At 41.8% G+C, this 17,457-nt stretch overlaps 2 protein-coding genes across 10 annotated transcripts in view; one reads left to right on the top strand and one right to left on the bottom strand.

Annotated features, from left to right (window-relative positions):
- The window catches only part of scrib (scribble planar cell polarity protein), a 68,744-nt gene that overhangs the window by 26,256 nt on the left and 25,031 nt on the right, over positions 1-17,457 (top strand). For 8 of the 9 annotated variants that reach the window (XM_042399050.1, XM_042399041.1, XM_042399042.1 and 5 more), the window contains exons 2-20: positions 789-906; positions 2,459-2,537; positions 3,229-3,318; positions 3,825-3,881; positions 4,253-4,316; positions 5,328-5,402; positions 5,734-5,878; positions 6,520-6,638; positions 6,787-6,986; positions 7,394-7,560; positions 8,013-8,140; positions 8,425-8,550; positions 8,687-8,872; positions 8,975-9,346; positions 11,210-11,272; positions 14,833-14,922; positions 15,008-15,085; positions 15,177-15,494; positions 16,672-16,752. In XM_042399050.1, coding sequence (XP_042254984.1) covers positions 789-906; positions 2,459-2,537; positions 3,229-3,318; positions 3,825-3,881; positions 4,253-4,316; positions 5,328-5,402; positions 5,734-5,878; positions 6,520-6,638; positions 6,787-6,986; positions 7,394-7,560; positions 8,013-8,140; positions 8,425-8,550; positions 8,687-8,872; positions 8,975-9,346; positions 11,210-11,272; positions 14,833-14,922; positions 15,008-15,085; positions 15,177-15,494; positions 16,672-16,752 — 2,556 coding nt within the window. The remainder of the gene's footprint in view (positions 1-788; positions 907-2,458; positions 2,538-3,228; positions 3,319-3,824; positions 3,882-4,252; positions 4,317-5,327; positions 5,403-5,733; positions 5,879-6,519; positions 6,639-6,786; positions 6,987-7,393; positions 7,561-8,012; positions 8,141-8,424; positions 8,551-8,686; positions 8,873-8,974; positions 9,347-11,209; positions 11,273-14,832; positions 14,923-15,007; positions 15,086-15,176; positions 15,495-16,671; positions 16,753-17,457) is intronic. The other variant, XM_042399043.1, reaches the window with a different exon arrangement.
- kif9 (kinesin family member 9) overlaps positions 14,920-17,457 on the bottom strand; it is a 49,404-nt gene continuing 46,866 nt past the window's right edge. Inside the window, exon 21 of the mRNA XM_042399054.1 lies at positions 14,920-14,935. The gene's annotated coding sequence lies outside the window, so the exon portion shown is untranslated. The remainder of the gene's footprint in view (positions 14,936-17,457) is intronic.

Raw genomic sequence — 17,457 nt, 5'->3', positions numbered from 1 at the left:
TGACACACAGACGAACACACAGACACACACACACACACACACACACACACACACACACACAGCGCGGCTGGCGGAGGAATGTTTCTGAACGCTGTCCTGTCCAACAACCAGCCTCTTGTGAAAGCACTTGGCATGGCCACAGCCGCAGCACTTTCCTCAGCTCTCCCCTATCGAAAGCCACTTTGTTTGGCTGGCGTTGCCATGGCGAGGAGGAGTTTTTGGGAATATGAGGATGGAATGTCGGTTCTGGAGTCGACCTCCTTCTGAATATACAGGATGTTTTGTGTGTTCACTTTACAGTTATTATTAAGTCCTCAACATGTTCAAAATGAATACATTTGCTCAGCTGATTTTAACATAATGTGTTTAAGCCTGCAGTTTCAAGAGCCAGTAAATCAATCCTAAACGCTGAGATCATGCAGCTGTGTGTCCACTTTTGATCTAAAATGGTCATTAACAGAGCCAAAATGATAAATCAAATCATCTATTATTTATATGGCAACTATGGCAACTCATTTTTACTATTTTCTAACATCTTATACACCAAACGGTTAATTAATAATGAAAATGATTGTTAGTTTTGGCCCTCGGCATTAAGCGTTTGCATTGTCTCTACCACTTTATATGTTCTATAGATTTTGATTCTGTTATCTGCAAGATTTGATTGTTATCCGTCCATGTTTGCCCCTTGATGCATCCTTGCAAGATTGGACGATTAAGTGAAATTTAAAGAATTTAAATGTCAACTGCCTACAGAAGTATTAATATGTTATCATGTGTCTCCGCAGCCTTTCTTCAGACTACTGAACCTAAGGAAGCTCGGCTTGAGCGACAATGAGATCCAGAGACTCCCTCCTGAGGTGGCCAACTTCATGCAGCTGGTGGAACTGGACATATCCAGAAACGGTACATGAATACAAGTTCGCCGCACACAAATTGCTTTACTGTTTCATTACCAGTCAGCATGCAACCCAGTTCTTTTTAATGACATGTTGTAAAATAACCTTCCACTCTTGACAAGACCACACCAAAAACAACAAGGGAGTTATAGGCTATTTGTAAAAATTCCTGCCATGTGGTGTCTCGCATCAGAAGCCTAGCCAAATCAGTTGGAGGATCAACATGCCAGCAGCAACCATTTGATAAATATTAGCTCTTTGCCAGATTATCCAGTCTTACCTCAGGCACAACAGACATTTGTCTGTTGATCTTCATGCCTAAGACAAGCATAGTCATACATGTCACAGAGACTTCAAATAAAACACATTTCAGTAAGACCTGCTGTATCGTTTTCTGCAACTCATCAACAAATATCTTGCCCTCTTTGTGTCCTTGCGTGCTGCTCACAAATAAACCGATTCTCAGTGGCAGGAAGAGACTATATGGTAGATGTGAGACATCTGCTCTGCTACAAACTGCATCAAGTGCTGTGGGAGCAGTGTTCAGTGGCCTGTAAGGGGCCTTTCCCATCTGTCTGCCTGTCTGCTCCTGCTGCAGGACAACACTGAGCCAGATAAGCGTCATAGGCTGCTTGGCTCAGCTGGGATTTCTTAACGTGCACCTGCAGGATCCAGTGGTAAAAGTTATTTTTCTGGTCAGACCTGTAGGTCAGATTTATACTCGTGCCCTCCATATGTGCATCAGATTAAGCAGGCAAAAGTAAAGCTAAATTAATGCCTTTGTCTTTTAACATTTTAAGCTATTTTTTTTACTTTACAAACTATCTTACGACCACTTAATGTGGGGCTTAGGTGCAGACACCTGCTTGCCTTGCAATGAATGAGTATTGGCTTTGGAAATTCATACTATTTCACACCATAAAACCAGTGCTTTTATGATATAAGCAATATGTTTCTTTTATTTGCAGTACAAAATATTTATCACACAGATCTCCTTATCTCCAATCTGCATTGTTTGAAAATGCAGCGAGACTGTGACAGGCAAAACAAATCAATAAACAGCCCTATAATCAAAGAAGCCTTTACCCCATCCAGCTGTAGATTTTATAGGTTTCTTCCCTTTTTTCTATATTTTACCCCTAAGTTATGTCTTTTACCGTACATGGGAAGCACATAAGTAACAGCTCGAATGCTTTTAGATACAGATAGAGGATCCAGTGAACTTAATTTGGACTTGCATAATAAGTGAGTCGCTATAAATGTGTGATTGCACTCTAAATTTTACTTAGTGGAGGAGGGGGGGGGACTTTGTACACTTGGACCATGTCCTCCCTAGCACAGCTTCCATCTCTCTCGGTCTCATTTTCCCTTTTCTTTCTCTCATTTTCCTGCCTCTGGCCATCTGGTTACGATTAAAAGGAACTTAAAATGATTCGCTCTATAGAATACGAGCCCTCTACATCTCCGTTCTGCATCTGTGTGTCCATGGTGCTGACTCCTGTCCCCCCCCACCCCCCACCTCCTCCCTCCCTCCCCCCTTCTCCTCTTTTCTCCTGCAGACATTCCTGAGATCCCCGAGAGCATTAAGTTTTGCAGGGCCTTGGAGATTGCAGACTTTAGTGGAAACCCCCTCTCCAGGTAAGTGAAGTAGAACAACCCATCACTCTTTTCATCATCACTACGAGAAAATAACGCGCTCACCCACATGTAACGAAAGGGGAGAAAATCAGTACGACTACGAAATGTGCAACGAAGCATGATGAGTGTCATTCGTTTGCTCTAATTCCTTTGCTTTTTAAAAAGATGTGCAGTCAATTGTATGTGAAAGACTGTGAACGCGCATGTATACAGTACATATTCGAATGTTTATCCTGACTCGTAACTGCAAAGCTTTTAAATGTTCCACTGCTAAGACACAATTATGTACAGTACTTGAACAAATGCCTGGAGGAGATCATGGTTTGTGTGACAATGTGCTCTCTGACCAAACATGGCTCTATATGAAATCACACACATTAACAAAACCAGGATCAGATTTTAACCCCTGTAAAAAGTCACCGCTGCAGCGTTCTCTCTCTCTCTGTTAAAACATTTCTCGCTACACCTGCAATCAGCGATGTCTAGGTCGGTATTTTGCCTTTTAACATTCTCCCATCGGAAATCAATGGCTGGGAAGTTTTATATGCTGAATACTTGAACAGATGGGAATACCTAGTGGGCCAATAGTCTGTGTGAGTAAAGTGAGATCATGCGCTTGTACAAAAGATCTCTAAAAAAGACTCTCTCCACAATTTTCCCTTCTTTCTCTCTTTCTTTCTGTCTGCCTCAGATTGCCGGATGGTTTCACTCAACTCCGAGCGCTGGCTCACTTGGCACTCAACGACGTGTCATTGCAGACTTTGCCCAATGACATCGGAAAGTATGTATACATGCACAGTGGCTCATAATTTTGATTGGTTACGCTTACTTTTATTGTTTAACTATATTTTTCTTTTTAACAGTCACAGAAACTCTTGTTGTGTTATTATGGTTTAAGAAAATTTTTAAAGTATACTGTAGTCTGTTATCAAGCCGTCACACTCGTCCACGCCGCCAGACTGAAGGACTTCGATTCGGTTAGATCCACGAAACGTTACGAGACCGAGCAGGTTTTCAAGAAGTGTAATTGTGTTGCCCAGTGGGCTCGGAGGAAGCCGGTCTCCGGGCTCTGGGCCACTGCTCTGCTCAGACAGATGGAAGGAGCCCCTCACCATGCCAGGCAGCCCAGATGAACAGACCTGCCATCTGACTAACCAACCTGCCTCTCCTCTCTTCCCCCCCCCCCCCCCCCCCCCCCCCCCCCCATCCTCTTCACGTCGCCTGCCAACTCCTACCCCTGCTTCTCCCACATTTGCTTCATTTTCTCTACCACTCCTCTTTTTATAGTCTGGCCAATCTCGTGACGTTGGAGCTCAGGGAGAACCTGCTGAAGTCTCTGCCCACGTAAGTGTCATCTCCCTCCAGCGTACATGTGCTCAGCTTTTAGTCTCTTATTCTCCACCATCTCCATCATGAACAATAAGCATCTCAACGTTAAAGAATTAATGCAGCTATTTATATATCAACATTAACCTCTTTAGCTAGAACCCTTATGAATGCAATAGTTTTAGGAGAGAAAATATATCGCAGAGTGGAAGAACGTGCCAAAAACTACAATTTACCTTTTTAGCTACGCAGGTTTAAAAACATTCTTTGCATGTCAGTACATGGGAATGAATGGTATGTTGTAGTCATATGCAAAACAGTGCTCTTTGTTCGTTAGGGGCACATATTTGTGTGACCTTCTGCATGTGCTATTTTCTGTGTGTTTTCAGGTCTCTCTCTTTCCTGGTGAAACTGGAACAGCTGGACCTGGGCAGCAATGAACTGGAAGTTTTAGTAAGTCGAAAACTCATCCGTATGACATACAGTAGATAATTAAATCTACCTCTCAAGTGCTCAAAACACACTCTTGATTTTGCCTCAAAATAATTAATTTTATATTTGAACTGCCGGTTGAACACACACACGCACACTCTTGAAATGTGTCATAAATATCCTTCTCACATTCCCACCATAATAATTATGATCCGAACCACATGTTTACCTCAACGAACACAGCAGAAGCCGGTCTGTCAGACCCGAGGCCCCGTATGCGCTGTACCCCAGAGTGACTGCTGGTTTTAGCCTGGGTACGCCCACCAGTCTCAATAGGACAGGGTAAACAATGCCTCATGACCCGACAAGGGCGGAGGCTGAGCAAACAGTTGACATCATGATGAAACCTTGCCCGCTTGCGTGTCTGTCATAAGCCAGCGCTTTACTGACATCCTCCTTAATTTTATTTATCGCTTAGACTCGCATTTGAGCTAATTTTGGGAGACTTTAGCCTACTGACTGGATTTAGGAGCTTCAATAAAAGGATAAAAAATCCCAAGAAAGAGCATGACTACATGTAAAGATCCTATATCTATTTATTTACCCATTATTCAACTGTTAACACCAGATAAATCAATTTAAATTCATATCCTTGTCAATCAAAAAACTATAATCCAAGAGGAGTCAAACTAAAGAGTCTTAAAAATCAACCCATGTGCCAATGTTTGCAGCTCTTAGCCTACTACATCAAGCCGTGTTCTACCACATGCTGATGTATTTAACCATCCAGTTTATATATAGAGTGCCTGTGTATTTAAGGCACATGATTCTTGTTTGCTGTATCCTCAACCTCTCTGACAGTTTTCAAATAGATCAGATTTCCACTCACTGTTTCCTGGTTTGTTTAGACCGCACAGTTCTTGGCATCGCACCATAAACATTAACAAGAATGACCAACCTGCTCTCTCCAATAACCAACCGCGAGTAACCAATATGCTCCCTCCTCTCCTTCTGTTTCATCCCATCTCTTAGCCGGACACCCTCGGCGCTCTGCCCAACCTGAGGGAGCTGTGGCTTGACCGTAACCAATTGTCCTCATTACCACCAGTAAGTACAGTTTCATAACATAGATTTAGTTTTTATGTTGCCCTTTTGCAAGAAATGTGATCATTTACATGAGGGGTGCGCAGCAGACTGAAACTGCGTTTACTCCAAGCACAACATGCAAAATAAAGACAGATAAAACATGGATAGAAACATACAAAACAACAAACACAACAAGCACAAAATGACAACAATTATGTTAGTGGTTGTCTTTTTGTGTGTGTGTATGGAGGAAGTTAAAAGGAGTCTAATGGTTTTGGGGTGAGAAGCTCTTAAGAATCTATCAGTTCTGTGCTGTAAATAAGTGGTATTTATTGTGTGTATGTGTTTATAGGAGCTGGGGAATCTCCGGAGACTGGTGTGTCTGGATGTGTCAGAGAATCGTCTGGAAGAGCTTCCCTCAGAGCTAAACGGCCTTCTGGCTCTCACCGACCTGCTGCTCACACAGAACCTGCTGGAGGTCGTCCCTGACAGCATAGGTGAGGCATACAAGGAGGGGAAATAGAGAGAGACAGGATGGAAATAACAACTCTCAGTAAAACTATGTCAGAAACAGCAATGAATGAAATTAAAATGAATGACATCATAGCAACATTGACTGCCCTTTTACCATCTCAGCCATCCATACATTTCATACTCTCCATCACTATCATTAAATGGTATTTTTATTATTCTGTGTATTAGGATATTTAGAAGTGTGTTTCTCAAACAGTTAAACAAGCCCATATTACTTGTTACAAGAATTATAAGTTGCCCAATACTAATTAGTCCTTTTTAAACCTTCTCTTTCTCCTTTGTGTTTTCTCTGAACAAATGTGTTTTTGTGGTACTTACTGAAAGTTTGCCATCCAATTAGGCAACACTGTTGATAAAGTCGACCTTATGGCAGGCCCAGTGAGTTTGTGTAGGAGTACTCTAAGTGCTCTGTTAAACAAGAACAGCACTGCCCTCTACTGGAAAAATAATGCCAGTGAAGAGCAGCGCTGGCTGCAGTTCAGTCTGTCTTATTTCAGAATGTGGGCTAACATTTCAACATCAAAACCGCACATACTTACACATCACATTTACTGTTAGTATTCTATGCTTGCAGTTTGTTAAATGGCATGTTTTTCTTATCCAGGCTGTCTGAAACAGCTGTCTATCCTGAAAGTGGACCAGAATAGACTGACCCACCTGACTGATTCGATAGGAGAGTGTGAAAACCTTACAGAACTCATCCTGACAGAGAACCTATTACAGGTAGGGATTTACAGTATGAACCACTTACAACAGCCTCACTCTGACCCAGGTGGGATTTATATACCCCTGTTAATACTCCATTAACAACTATTAAGCTTCAATATTGATTTAACTGATTATTAATGCTCTTTGTCTTCCTCCCTGAAAGTCACTTCCTCGCTCGCTGGGCAAGCTGAAGAAGTTGACCAACTTGAATGTAGACCGCAACCGTTTGGGCAGCGTGCCCAAAGAGCTGGGCGGCTGTGCCAGCCTCAACGTTCTCTCATTAAGAGACAACCGCCTGGGCAAACTGCCTCCTGAGCTTGCAGATGCCACTGAGCTGCATGTGCTGGATGTGGCTGGAAACAGGTAACCTCACTGAACACCCTGTACCGTCAATAATGCACTGCAGCTTTTTGAGCTAAGGTTAAAGCTTTAAATAGAACGCTTTTTGCCAAAATAGTTCGTGTATTACCAGCAACCTGCAGAGGCACTGCACCTCTAGTTTTACCTTTTTAATGTCATAAGGAGCCAACATCATAGCCTACACATAGATGTATCTTCAAAGCTGTGGTGCCAAGTTTGACTATATACTGGAAAATGTCAGGGATAATGCTTCTTATGGAGAGAACTGTATATCTGCTGGATCATGAACATGTTATTCCTGTTTTTTTCTTCTGTGAATTAATTTTTCAGTACAAATTAGGTCTTGTTGACAATAAATTAAGTACTTTTTTAACTCTCTTGTAACTGTTATTCTCCTTTCCCACATCAAGATTACAAAACCTGCCTTTTGCCCTGACAAACCTCAACCTGAAGGCCATGTGGCTCGCAGAGAACCAGTCCCAGCCGATGCTCAAGTTCCAGACAGAGGATGATGAGCGTACGGGGGAGAAGGTGTTGACCTGCTATTTACTGCCTCAGCAGCCTTCCCCGAGCCTCGGTGAGTAGGACTTTTTCAGTCCCATTGCGGTTAAGTCACTAGTTTGTTTTTGTTTTTTTTTACAAATCATGTTTTTTGAACTATGTCTGCTTGATAAATGCTTAAAATACAGTATGTTGTTTTGAAAATGTTCCTGGGTTTTCAGAACTTTGACTAAATCACCCTGAGGTTTCTAACCTACTTTGAGTATCTTTTACTCGTTTTGCTTAGCTATCTTATACTTTATATATATTTTATCCTATAAAACCTCAGTATGACATGATTTATGGCTGGTTTATGAGATTTATAATTTGTTTTGATATAGTTTTTACCAATCTAGTCTTGGCTTATAAATCTGTACATGGTTGTGACCCAGAATCTGTTCCTGCAGCTGTTCATTTAAAGGTTTGCTGCTGCTATCAGCTCAGTCTGACATCTGACATCTGCGCTCCCCTTCCTTCCTTTTCCCACAGAGAATTTGCTACAGAACAGTGTTGATGACAGTTGGACGGACAGCAATCTGAACAGAGTGTCAGTCATTCAGTTCCAGGAAGAGACCAAGGCTGAGGACGAGGATGATGAGGCTGCTGCAGAGCGCAGAGTGAGAAAACAACAATGCAGTGTCACTTGTGTACTCTCCTCATGTCCCCTTGTGTTGAGAATTTTTCATGTTTTGTTCTATTATTTATCAGCAATCAATGCTGTACATCCCTGTTGTCGTTTGTTGGAGCTGCAGAATTGCTATTATATCTTGATTGAAGATGTGCTTCAAATGAGGCATGAGCAAGTGCCAATATGATACAAAATCACCTGACGCTATTCTGGGCTTTAACAAGGTTATTACGTTTACAAAAGCAATTGTTTTTTTTTAAATTTGTTTTTCAGGGCCTTCAGCGTAGAGCCACACCACATCCGAGTGAGCTGAAAGTGATGAAGAAGGTGATTGAGGAGAGGAGGAACGAAGCGTACTCATCCAGACCTGATGGAGATGAAGAGTCCTCTGACCCACAGGTACATACTGTATATATTGTGTAATGATTATTATATCAAGCATGCTAATTAATGGAAAATCACCAGCTATTTTAGAAAGTGAACAAACAGTTTTGTTCTTGTGCACAGTGACTTAAACAGACGCTTTTTGTTTTAGGAGAAACGGCTCAGTGACCTTTCCAATCAGAGCCACGACTCCCAGGTGTCCAACAGCACACTGTCAGCCACCTCCCATGAAGAGAGACGGGAGGTAACCGTCGCCTCGCAGAGAGAGGACCTCGTAGACGGCCACTCCCCTCACGAGGAGGAGGAACTGGATGAGATGGAGGTGGAGTACATTGAGGTAAATATTCCAAATGTCTTATCCATAAGATTATTATCTGTTAGTATTTACATGGCTAGAAAGATAATATAACTCTAAAATCTGAACCCCACCTTTCTCCAGCCCACTGTGCACTTTGCAGAGGAGCCCATCATCCGTGGTGGGGATGAGGACGAGGAGGAGGACGGGGAGGACGGTGAGAGGAGCGACGAGGAAGACGAGAGGCCGGCTTTTCCTGCGGAGAAGCAGCGTCTGATCAGAAAGGACACGCCACACTACAAGAAGCACTTCAAGATCACCAAGCTGCCCAAACCCGAGGCCGTTGCCGCGCTGCTGCAGGGCTTCAGTCCCGACGGCCTCAACTCTCCCACGCAGACCGCTGAAGACGAGCAGGACGAGGAGGGAGAGCAGAGTATTAGCACCCCTCAACGCCATCACAGACTGGAGGCGCCGGAGCTGGAAGACAGCCGGCAGGTCAACTCCAGCCAAGTAAAGGTAAAGGAGACATCCCGGCATCGGCAGGATGCAGTTCAGTGATGTTTGGCTGGGTAGAGATAGATGAATATGCTAAATAAAACTGCATTTGTATGCAGATTAGAGCAGATATTGGTGTAGAGATGGAGGTTCATATGTATAAAAGTGGCAAAACAAGATAAACAGTATGAGAAGAAAGTGGTATCATAAGTAGACAAACACCAAATCTGTTAATTTATTTAAATCTTCTATTTATGTTATAATAATATATCTAAATTTAATATATTTTGGCTTGCTTATTGCCTCTATGCAAACAGGTAATACTGAATGCATAGAGTGCCCTTACCACCTTGCAAGTTGCATTCAGTTTGAAGTGGGCTGCTAGCACCGGAGAAGGATTTTGTCACTGCATGCAGGGTCATTGTGGAAATGAACGTCTACCCTTGTACTATAAATCAAGGGGAATGTTTTTCTCAGAAAGTTGATTTTGTGGTTTTTAACCACAAACTCACCGGTAGTTTCACATAAGAATGGCTCCCTCAGAACTTTGCTTTCTCTTTTCTCTGTCCCACGCAAAGACGAGACGTCCTCCACCCTAATGCTTACAAACACTCAGATATCATCACTGATAACGCTCACATAAACCCTTCAGCGCTTGAATCACTTAACATATGATGCAGTAACAGAGAGATGTAAAAACACTGTCTCATAATTTGGAGATAAATAAGAGAAGTTTTAGTTTTATAATTTCTTTGATGTCAAATGATGATATCCCTCCCTCACAAGCAGCTGCAGGCTGAACACTGGTCCTGTTCAGTACTAAAAAAAATCTCACTGTATTATCAGCCATTTCCTGATTTTTAATTGGTTAATTACATTTTCACACTCGTGCTTTTATAACTGTGTGTGTGTATGTGTGTGTGTGTGTGCGTGCGCGCTTGTATGAGTTGAGTAAGTGAAGTCTGCTCAGGTGCCGCTTAAATGAATCTCCGTATTGATCATCAGTATTCGGGGAGACTTAATGAGACATGTTGATTTATCATTCTAATTGTAGAAATCCTTTTTTTTTTTTTTTTTTTTTTTTTTTTTTTTTTTTTTAACACTGTGATCAAACATCATCATCTCACCAAATCTGTTTTGTGTGTGTTTTTATGGATGTGGGTCTGTTTGTGTGGCTGACCTCAGACCAACCGGAACGTATACTGGCAGAGCTGGAATGTGAGATCCAACGAGCCTTGTTTGTGTCACATGATAATAATCTTTTACAGGATGTTACAATTCTTCTAAATGATAAAATATCATATTCATTGTTCTTATAAGTGAAATTCAGCATTTTCTTTTAGTATTTCACAGATTTTCTTTAGTCGTAATGTTCTGTAAATGACTTTTGTAAAGTCATCTTGTAGATATGTTTATATTTTGTAGGCTGACACTCTTTTTATACTTAACTACTATATATTATACTCTACAAAAGTAGGCCTGTTTTCTAAGTTAAATCTTGCTACTGGAGGAAATCGCCTTCTGTGGTGTTGAGGCTGGGCATATTCTCGTATGGGAGCTTTTGCCTTCTCTTGTCCGCTCTCTCTACACTGTTTTGCGCTGTAGCTCAGCTCCTTGGTCTTGTCTTTCCATCTCTGCCTGTATCTGCTTCTGGTGGCTGGGGGGTGCGAGTGTGGGATCGCTTCTGCTTCAAGGTGGTCCATCTCGGTGGACTTGGAAATCCCCACAACCTGCAAGCAGACAGCGGAGTGTTGGTTGTGTTTGGTGAAGTTTATGGAAAGAGTGAGAAAGTGGCTTTTTTTTTTTTTTTTGGTGTGTGTGTGAGCATATTTTTATTTTGGCCTGACTAATCCGCATGCCTCTCGCTGGTTCCTGTCCTAACAGGGGGTGTCATTTGATCAAGTCAATAATCTGCTGATTGAACCTGCTCGAATTGAGGAGGAAGAGGTCTGTACCTACTCTTTCCCGTCCAGTCTGTCTCTTTGTCCCTCACTCACCTACTCATTCACCCACCTGTATTCAGAGGTGGAGAGAAAACCTACAGAAATCCATGTTTAATACAAGCCAATCACTAGGGACCCCCTAACCACAACTCCTTTATGAGATGGACAGTGTGGCAGAACCTGGATGCAGGAGGGCAGTAACCATATTTTATTTATCATATGTATTGTTTTTTCCACAGGGCAGCAGCACAGACACTCTTACATTGTGCCAATATCCAAAAGTATTTAATTATTCTCCTTGGTCTCTTTAATAATTAACTCTCAGCAAGTGAGGTTAGAATTAAAATTATCTTGCTGACTTAATTTCAGATCTTGCCTACTTAGTCAGTTAGTTTGTGCTACCCACAGACTGTAAAATAAATAATGGATGTAGGCACCGTGACATCAACCATTGGTTTGTGGACTCTGGTTTTGAAGCCTCGAGTTTACATTTTGACCATCGCCATCTTGGTTTTTTGGAGCCAGAAGTGACCATATTTGGACGAGAGGGTGGAGCTGACCCTAATGCTAGCCGCTAGCTTGGTTAGCACTGTGCATCTACACTCTATATTTAACTGCGATAATGCTAGTGCTAACTTTTACTAGCGAAAACAGGCTTAAAACCATTAAAACAAAATTTACTTACTGGAAAAACTACAAAAAGTACAACCAAATGCCGAACAAGACTTTTTTTTTTTAGGTGACCAAAATGTTACAATTAACTTGAAAACACTGTGAAATAGCGACAGCTACGCCTATACTCTGTGAATCAGGGATTACGCCAAGGTTACGTTACTTAACCAACATTGTCGCCGTGGTAGTGACCTGTCACTCAAAGTGGCCACACCCTTCATTATGCCTAACTTTAAGCCTTAATAAAATTTAAATGGGTGAGTTGTATAACCCCCTGTACACTTGTCATGAACGGGCAAATTAGCTACAGAGACCAAACATGTTTATTTCTGCTGTAAAGTTGGGCATTTCAACATGGAGGATTGACTCACTTTTGGGGCCTCAAGTGGCCCCATAAGTTGCTGCTTGGTGCTACCATGAAAGGTCATATTAACCATTAATTGACAATAAATTAATCACTTTTAGTATTTTAATCTACTAAGAACATTGTGACCAACCATTTGCAAAGCTTTAAGAGCAGTATTAAAAAAGAGCGAGAGTGATGCAGCTCTTCATAAAGCCCACCATGGCTGCTGCTGCTTTTACTTTTCCTCACTCTAAATATTATTGTTTGCAAAAATGATCCTGCCAATTTTTTTTTTTTTTACCAACAGGGAGTTGCAGTTACTCAACCCTGACCACACATTTTTTTAATAACAACTTGTAAATCTGTCAGGAGATCAGAGCAGCCCTTTTCAATTTTCTACTTAGATTGTTTTAGGCTACCACCCTATTTTGTTGATACAGGAATGGGTTCAGATTAAGAACCCTGTATGTTTAGTCTGATGTGTCCTCCAGAGAAACCAGTTGCTCAGAATTACTCAGGGTTTTTTGTCCGTCTGTTGGCTAAACACTGTTAAGTAAATATTAAGAACAGACGAGCAGGAGCACAAAGGAAGTCATGATAATGCTACATAACTTCTGTTAGTTATTTCAGACTCATATCTTTGTCTTTGATTTATTTAAAGGACCGGTGTGTAAGAGTTAATGGCATCAAGCACTGTTAACCCCTCCCCCTTCCAAGCATGTAGGAAAACCTACGGTGGCCGTGAAACTCATGAAAAACATGAAAGGCCCTCTCTAGAGCCAGTGTTTGGTTTGTCCGTTCTGGGCTACTGTAGAAACATGGCGGTGCAACATGGCGGGCTCTGTGGAAGAAGACCTGCTCCCTATGTAGATATAAAGGGCTCATTCTAAGGTAACGAAAACACAACAGTTCTTATTTTCAGGTGGTTATTCACTAATTAAAACATACTTATGAATATTATATTCCATTTCTGACAAGTCTGTTCTGCTAGATGCCACTAAATTCTACACACTGGACCTTAAAAGACAACTTTATTTATAAGGAACAGCAGCTCTGAAAACGGCACAACAAATACTTTTCTTGGGCAACCTGCCAAATATTATGTATTTCCCAGAAAACTTGACACACTGAAGTGATTATTAGTCACCTGAATACAATAATCATATTATGGTTGCGTACCTTTTTTGTCATCCTGCCTTTTAAAAAAAAAAAAAAAAAAAAAAAAAAAAAAGGCTGGCAATCCATGACATCCAGAAAAACTGATTCCTCCAGAGAGCGGGAACTTTGATTGTAGACCTCATGTTATAAGTCCCAGTCCAGCATCAGGTTCTGCCACACTACGTCTCTGCTGCCTTCTCTCTGCTTCTGCTGCTTTGCTCCTTTTCCTCCCCTGTCGATGCTGTGTTGCCCTGGAATGAATGGGCTTGTTGCTCTGTGAAAGATGCCAGTCTGCATCACCAGCTTCCTCCAGTGTTTTTTTTTTTTTATTTTGGTATGCAGGTATACAGAGATGTTATGTAACTCAGCTGAAAACCAGAAGATGGTCTCCGGATGGATGAAGAAGTTTATTTATTGAGACTATTGTTTTTTCTTAATAGAATAAAACAGTATAGTTTGCACATGGCTGGAAATGGCAAACTAGATTTTGCTGAGCGGTATAGTTAATTGTCATATGGTGTTTAGTTTTAGTGAAAAAGAAATTGTAACATTGATTTTTTTTTACTGTTCACTGTTGTAGAGCAACATTGCAACATTTTAATGAAAAATTCCATCTTATTACAACAAACACTGAAGTTTGAACACCACAACAGAGTCCAGAAATCCTCTCTGCATCCAGGACACAGCACACTCTTCTCATCTGTTACTGTTGACATTTCCTGTTTCCTTCTACCTGTCCCATCATTCTCCTTCACTCCTCCCCCTCTCTGCATGGCTTGAAAGTGTACAGAATACACACAGTTACACTATTACAAGTTGTTATTCAGTGTTTTTACCTCACATTTTTAAGTCCCTCCTCCCATACATACATAGTGAGAATGTCATCAGTTTATTATCTATAAATCCAACTGAAGAAGGTTTCAGAGAGTTTATTCACTTTATGTGTGAAGTCTAATGTCAGCTAAGTGATTACTGGTAGATGATAAATGATTTGGCTGCAGCTTGTTTGAACAAGCTGCTTTGAATAAACTAAAACAAAATAAAACCCAACTGCAAAATATCTTTTAAAGGTAAATTCACTTAAGGCAAAAACAAAACATCCACCTTCCACTTAAACTGACTTTAGGCTCCGGACGAGTGAAGTGTCTCCATCCATCAGTGGGTGTGATCACAGGATGACACCACCTCCTGGCAGAAAGAGGGAGGTCACCCACAACTTCAATCATAAAGTTTAAGATGTGAAACTAAATCGCAATCAATTTAAAAAAAAAAAAAAGAACAAAATAGCAAACATTGTGGGCTCGCCTCCTTCTCACTCTGTCCAGAGATGAGTGGTGATAAGCAGGTTTCACTTCTAGTCGTGCTCACTGCCCCTCCTCGACTTGCAGCACACCCTGAACATCATGAGACAAACAGGCGGCCTGGGTATCAGCATTGCTGGAGGGAAAGGATCCACACCTTACAAGGGAGATGATGAGGTAAGATGTCTACCTGGAATATGGATATGTTCAAGAAATTAGAAGCTATATATTATATAAATTTTCTTTTTGATTGTGCCTTCAGGGAATCTTTATCTCGAGAGTATCTGAAGAGGGCCCTGCAGCCAGAGCCGGGGTTAAAGTGGGAGACAAACTCCTAGAGGTAAAGACCTACAAGCACACTTGTGCATATCGCCATTCTGTCAAATTGTAAGATGTTAAATTAAATAACAATCTCGACCTCTTTGCCTCAGGTGAATGGAGTAGACCTTCACGAAGCAGAACACCACACGGCGGTGGAAGCTCTCCGCAGCTCTGGTGCTACAGTTTCCATGACAGTGCTGCGCGAGCGCATGGTGGAGCCGGAGAACGCCATCACCACCACGCCACTGAGGCCCGAGGACGACTACTTCCCACGGGAGAGACGGAGCAGCGGGCTCGCCTTCAACCTGGAGCCCACCTCAAGCGGGCCTCAGCAGCGGCTCTCCACATGTCTGATCCGCAATGACAAGGGGCTCGGCTTCAGCATCGCAGGGGGAAAAGGTTCCACACCCTACCGCACAGGAGACACGGTGAGACACGGAAACACGCCAATCACCATTATTGGCCAGGGGCTACACACCCACTGCCCAAAGGTTGACGCCCAGAAGCTTCCAGAGCAAAAACAATAAGAAAATAAAGGCAGAGACTCTGTAGATACAGAGAGGGATTACTTTTGTGTGAGTCTGTACATTGGTTTTTAGGAAAAAACTGCGTAGTATACCTTTAAAGTTGGGTCACAGAGTGTTTACAGTAACTGCTTCAGTCACAGGGCACTGTCTTTTAACAGCGTCTATTCTAGCCGCAGCGTTTACAGTCATCACTAGGGAGACGGTGATATGAATAGCCAGCCTTGACACTTGATAGGTTCACGGTTACTGGACGGGCTGAGGTGTATATTTGGGCCAGTGCATGGGCCTGTGAGGGACTCTGCTGGAACGCATGCAGCTCAAGACGCCCACATAGAGGAAAGGACTCAAACTTATGATATAAGCGGGTCTGACTGTAAGTTTTGCCTCTCTTTCAAAAGGTTTTTGAAATGTTAGTTGATATGAGGAGGCGGTGCAGTACTGAGCTCTTGCATGTGTTTACATTCTGTTTTGATGAGCCAGACTAGAAGTTCAGCTGGGTTTTATTTGGTTTAACCAATTGTGTTATTTGTCTGAGCAAAAGGGACAAAAATGTCTCATGGGTCGTGCTTTTTAATGAGCTGGTTGTGCTGCAGAGACCTAAAGTGTGTTAGTGATCTAATACTGTGGTTTTAATCAATTGTAATGCATGTTTGTGTTTGTTTGTGTGTATATTCACTTCTTTATATCAAAATATGTGGGACTGTGAGCAGTTACTATGTCAAAACTACCTATATGAATAAAGGAATTCTATTTTTGGCTCAGATCCTCATGGTGGGATATCACATACTGAGTGATAACTCCCCTAATATGCTATACAGGCTCACAGTTAGCATAGTGATTCATCACAGCGTTGCAGCCTGTTGCACCAGACTTTTCACTGTCTGCTTTGGTGCAGAGGCCACAAAAGATTTATGGAATAATTAGGTAACCACTCCCATGGATTAAAGCATTCTTAGTGGCACTACATCAGCAGCATCTCATTTATCTTTAGTTCTTTGTAACAGCCCGAGAAATTGCACGATATGGCGTGTGTATTAAAGACATTATACATGTGTTTTTTTTTTAAATCTGTTTTTAGGGAATCTACATCTCTCGCATCGCAGAGGGTGGAGCGGCACACAGAGACAGCACGCTGCGTGTAGGCGACAGGGTGATCTCTGTGAGTACTACTCCTCCTCCGCACATCTCCATCTGGGTTTCCTTTACAATGTACATGAATGCAGGAAAGGGAAGAATTTAGTTTTTCCAGACCCAGATTGTCTCCTTTTTATATCCTGCTTACAGCATAACTTGATATCTAGACCAAATAATTTATGTAAAATGAATAGATTCTGAGTGCTTCTCTCAGTTTTGCACAAAGTGCCTCATCTTGAGCAGAGTAAAGGAAGCACTTAATATGTGACATATTTGCTCTTTTCATTAAACTCTCCATTGCAAATCATTGCTTTCATCACTCAAGTTCTAAGTCTTGCCATGTCCATGTCAAGATCAGATTAACCACATGCAGAAAATTAGCTCATGAGACTTCACTGTCACGCATCAGATCCATGAGTTGAGAGCTGAGACATGTTACTTATACAGTCCTCGTTCTAATTTTAACCCCCGCTCTCTCCTGTGATGCATATTTTCTAGCTCTTCTGGTTGAATAAAACAACATTTAGGTTTCACTGCTAAGCCATTCCTGCATGACCTCTTTTTGCTCTTTCTTCGCTCTCTGCTCATCACACTCCAAGCTTGGTTTTGCTCTCCTGTTTCTGACTTGTGTGTTTTTATCCAGTCGCATCCATTCACTTTTTAAATCACTGTATTACTGTAAATCAACTGATGTTATGATGTTGAGATATGCCAGTATGCTGAATGTGTA

Source organism: Thunnus maccoyii, chromosome 21, assembly GCF_910596095.1.
Source record: "Thunnus maccoyii chromosome 21, fThuMac1.1, whole genome shotgun sequence".
NCBI lineage: Eukaryota > Metazoa > Chordata > Actinopteri > Scombriformes > Scombridae > Thunnus > Thunnus maccoyii.
This window is presented reverse-complemented; position numbering and strand designations above follow the sequence as displayed.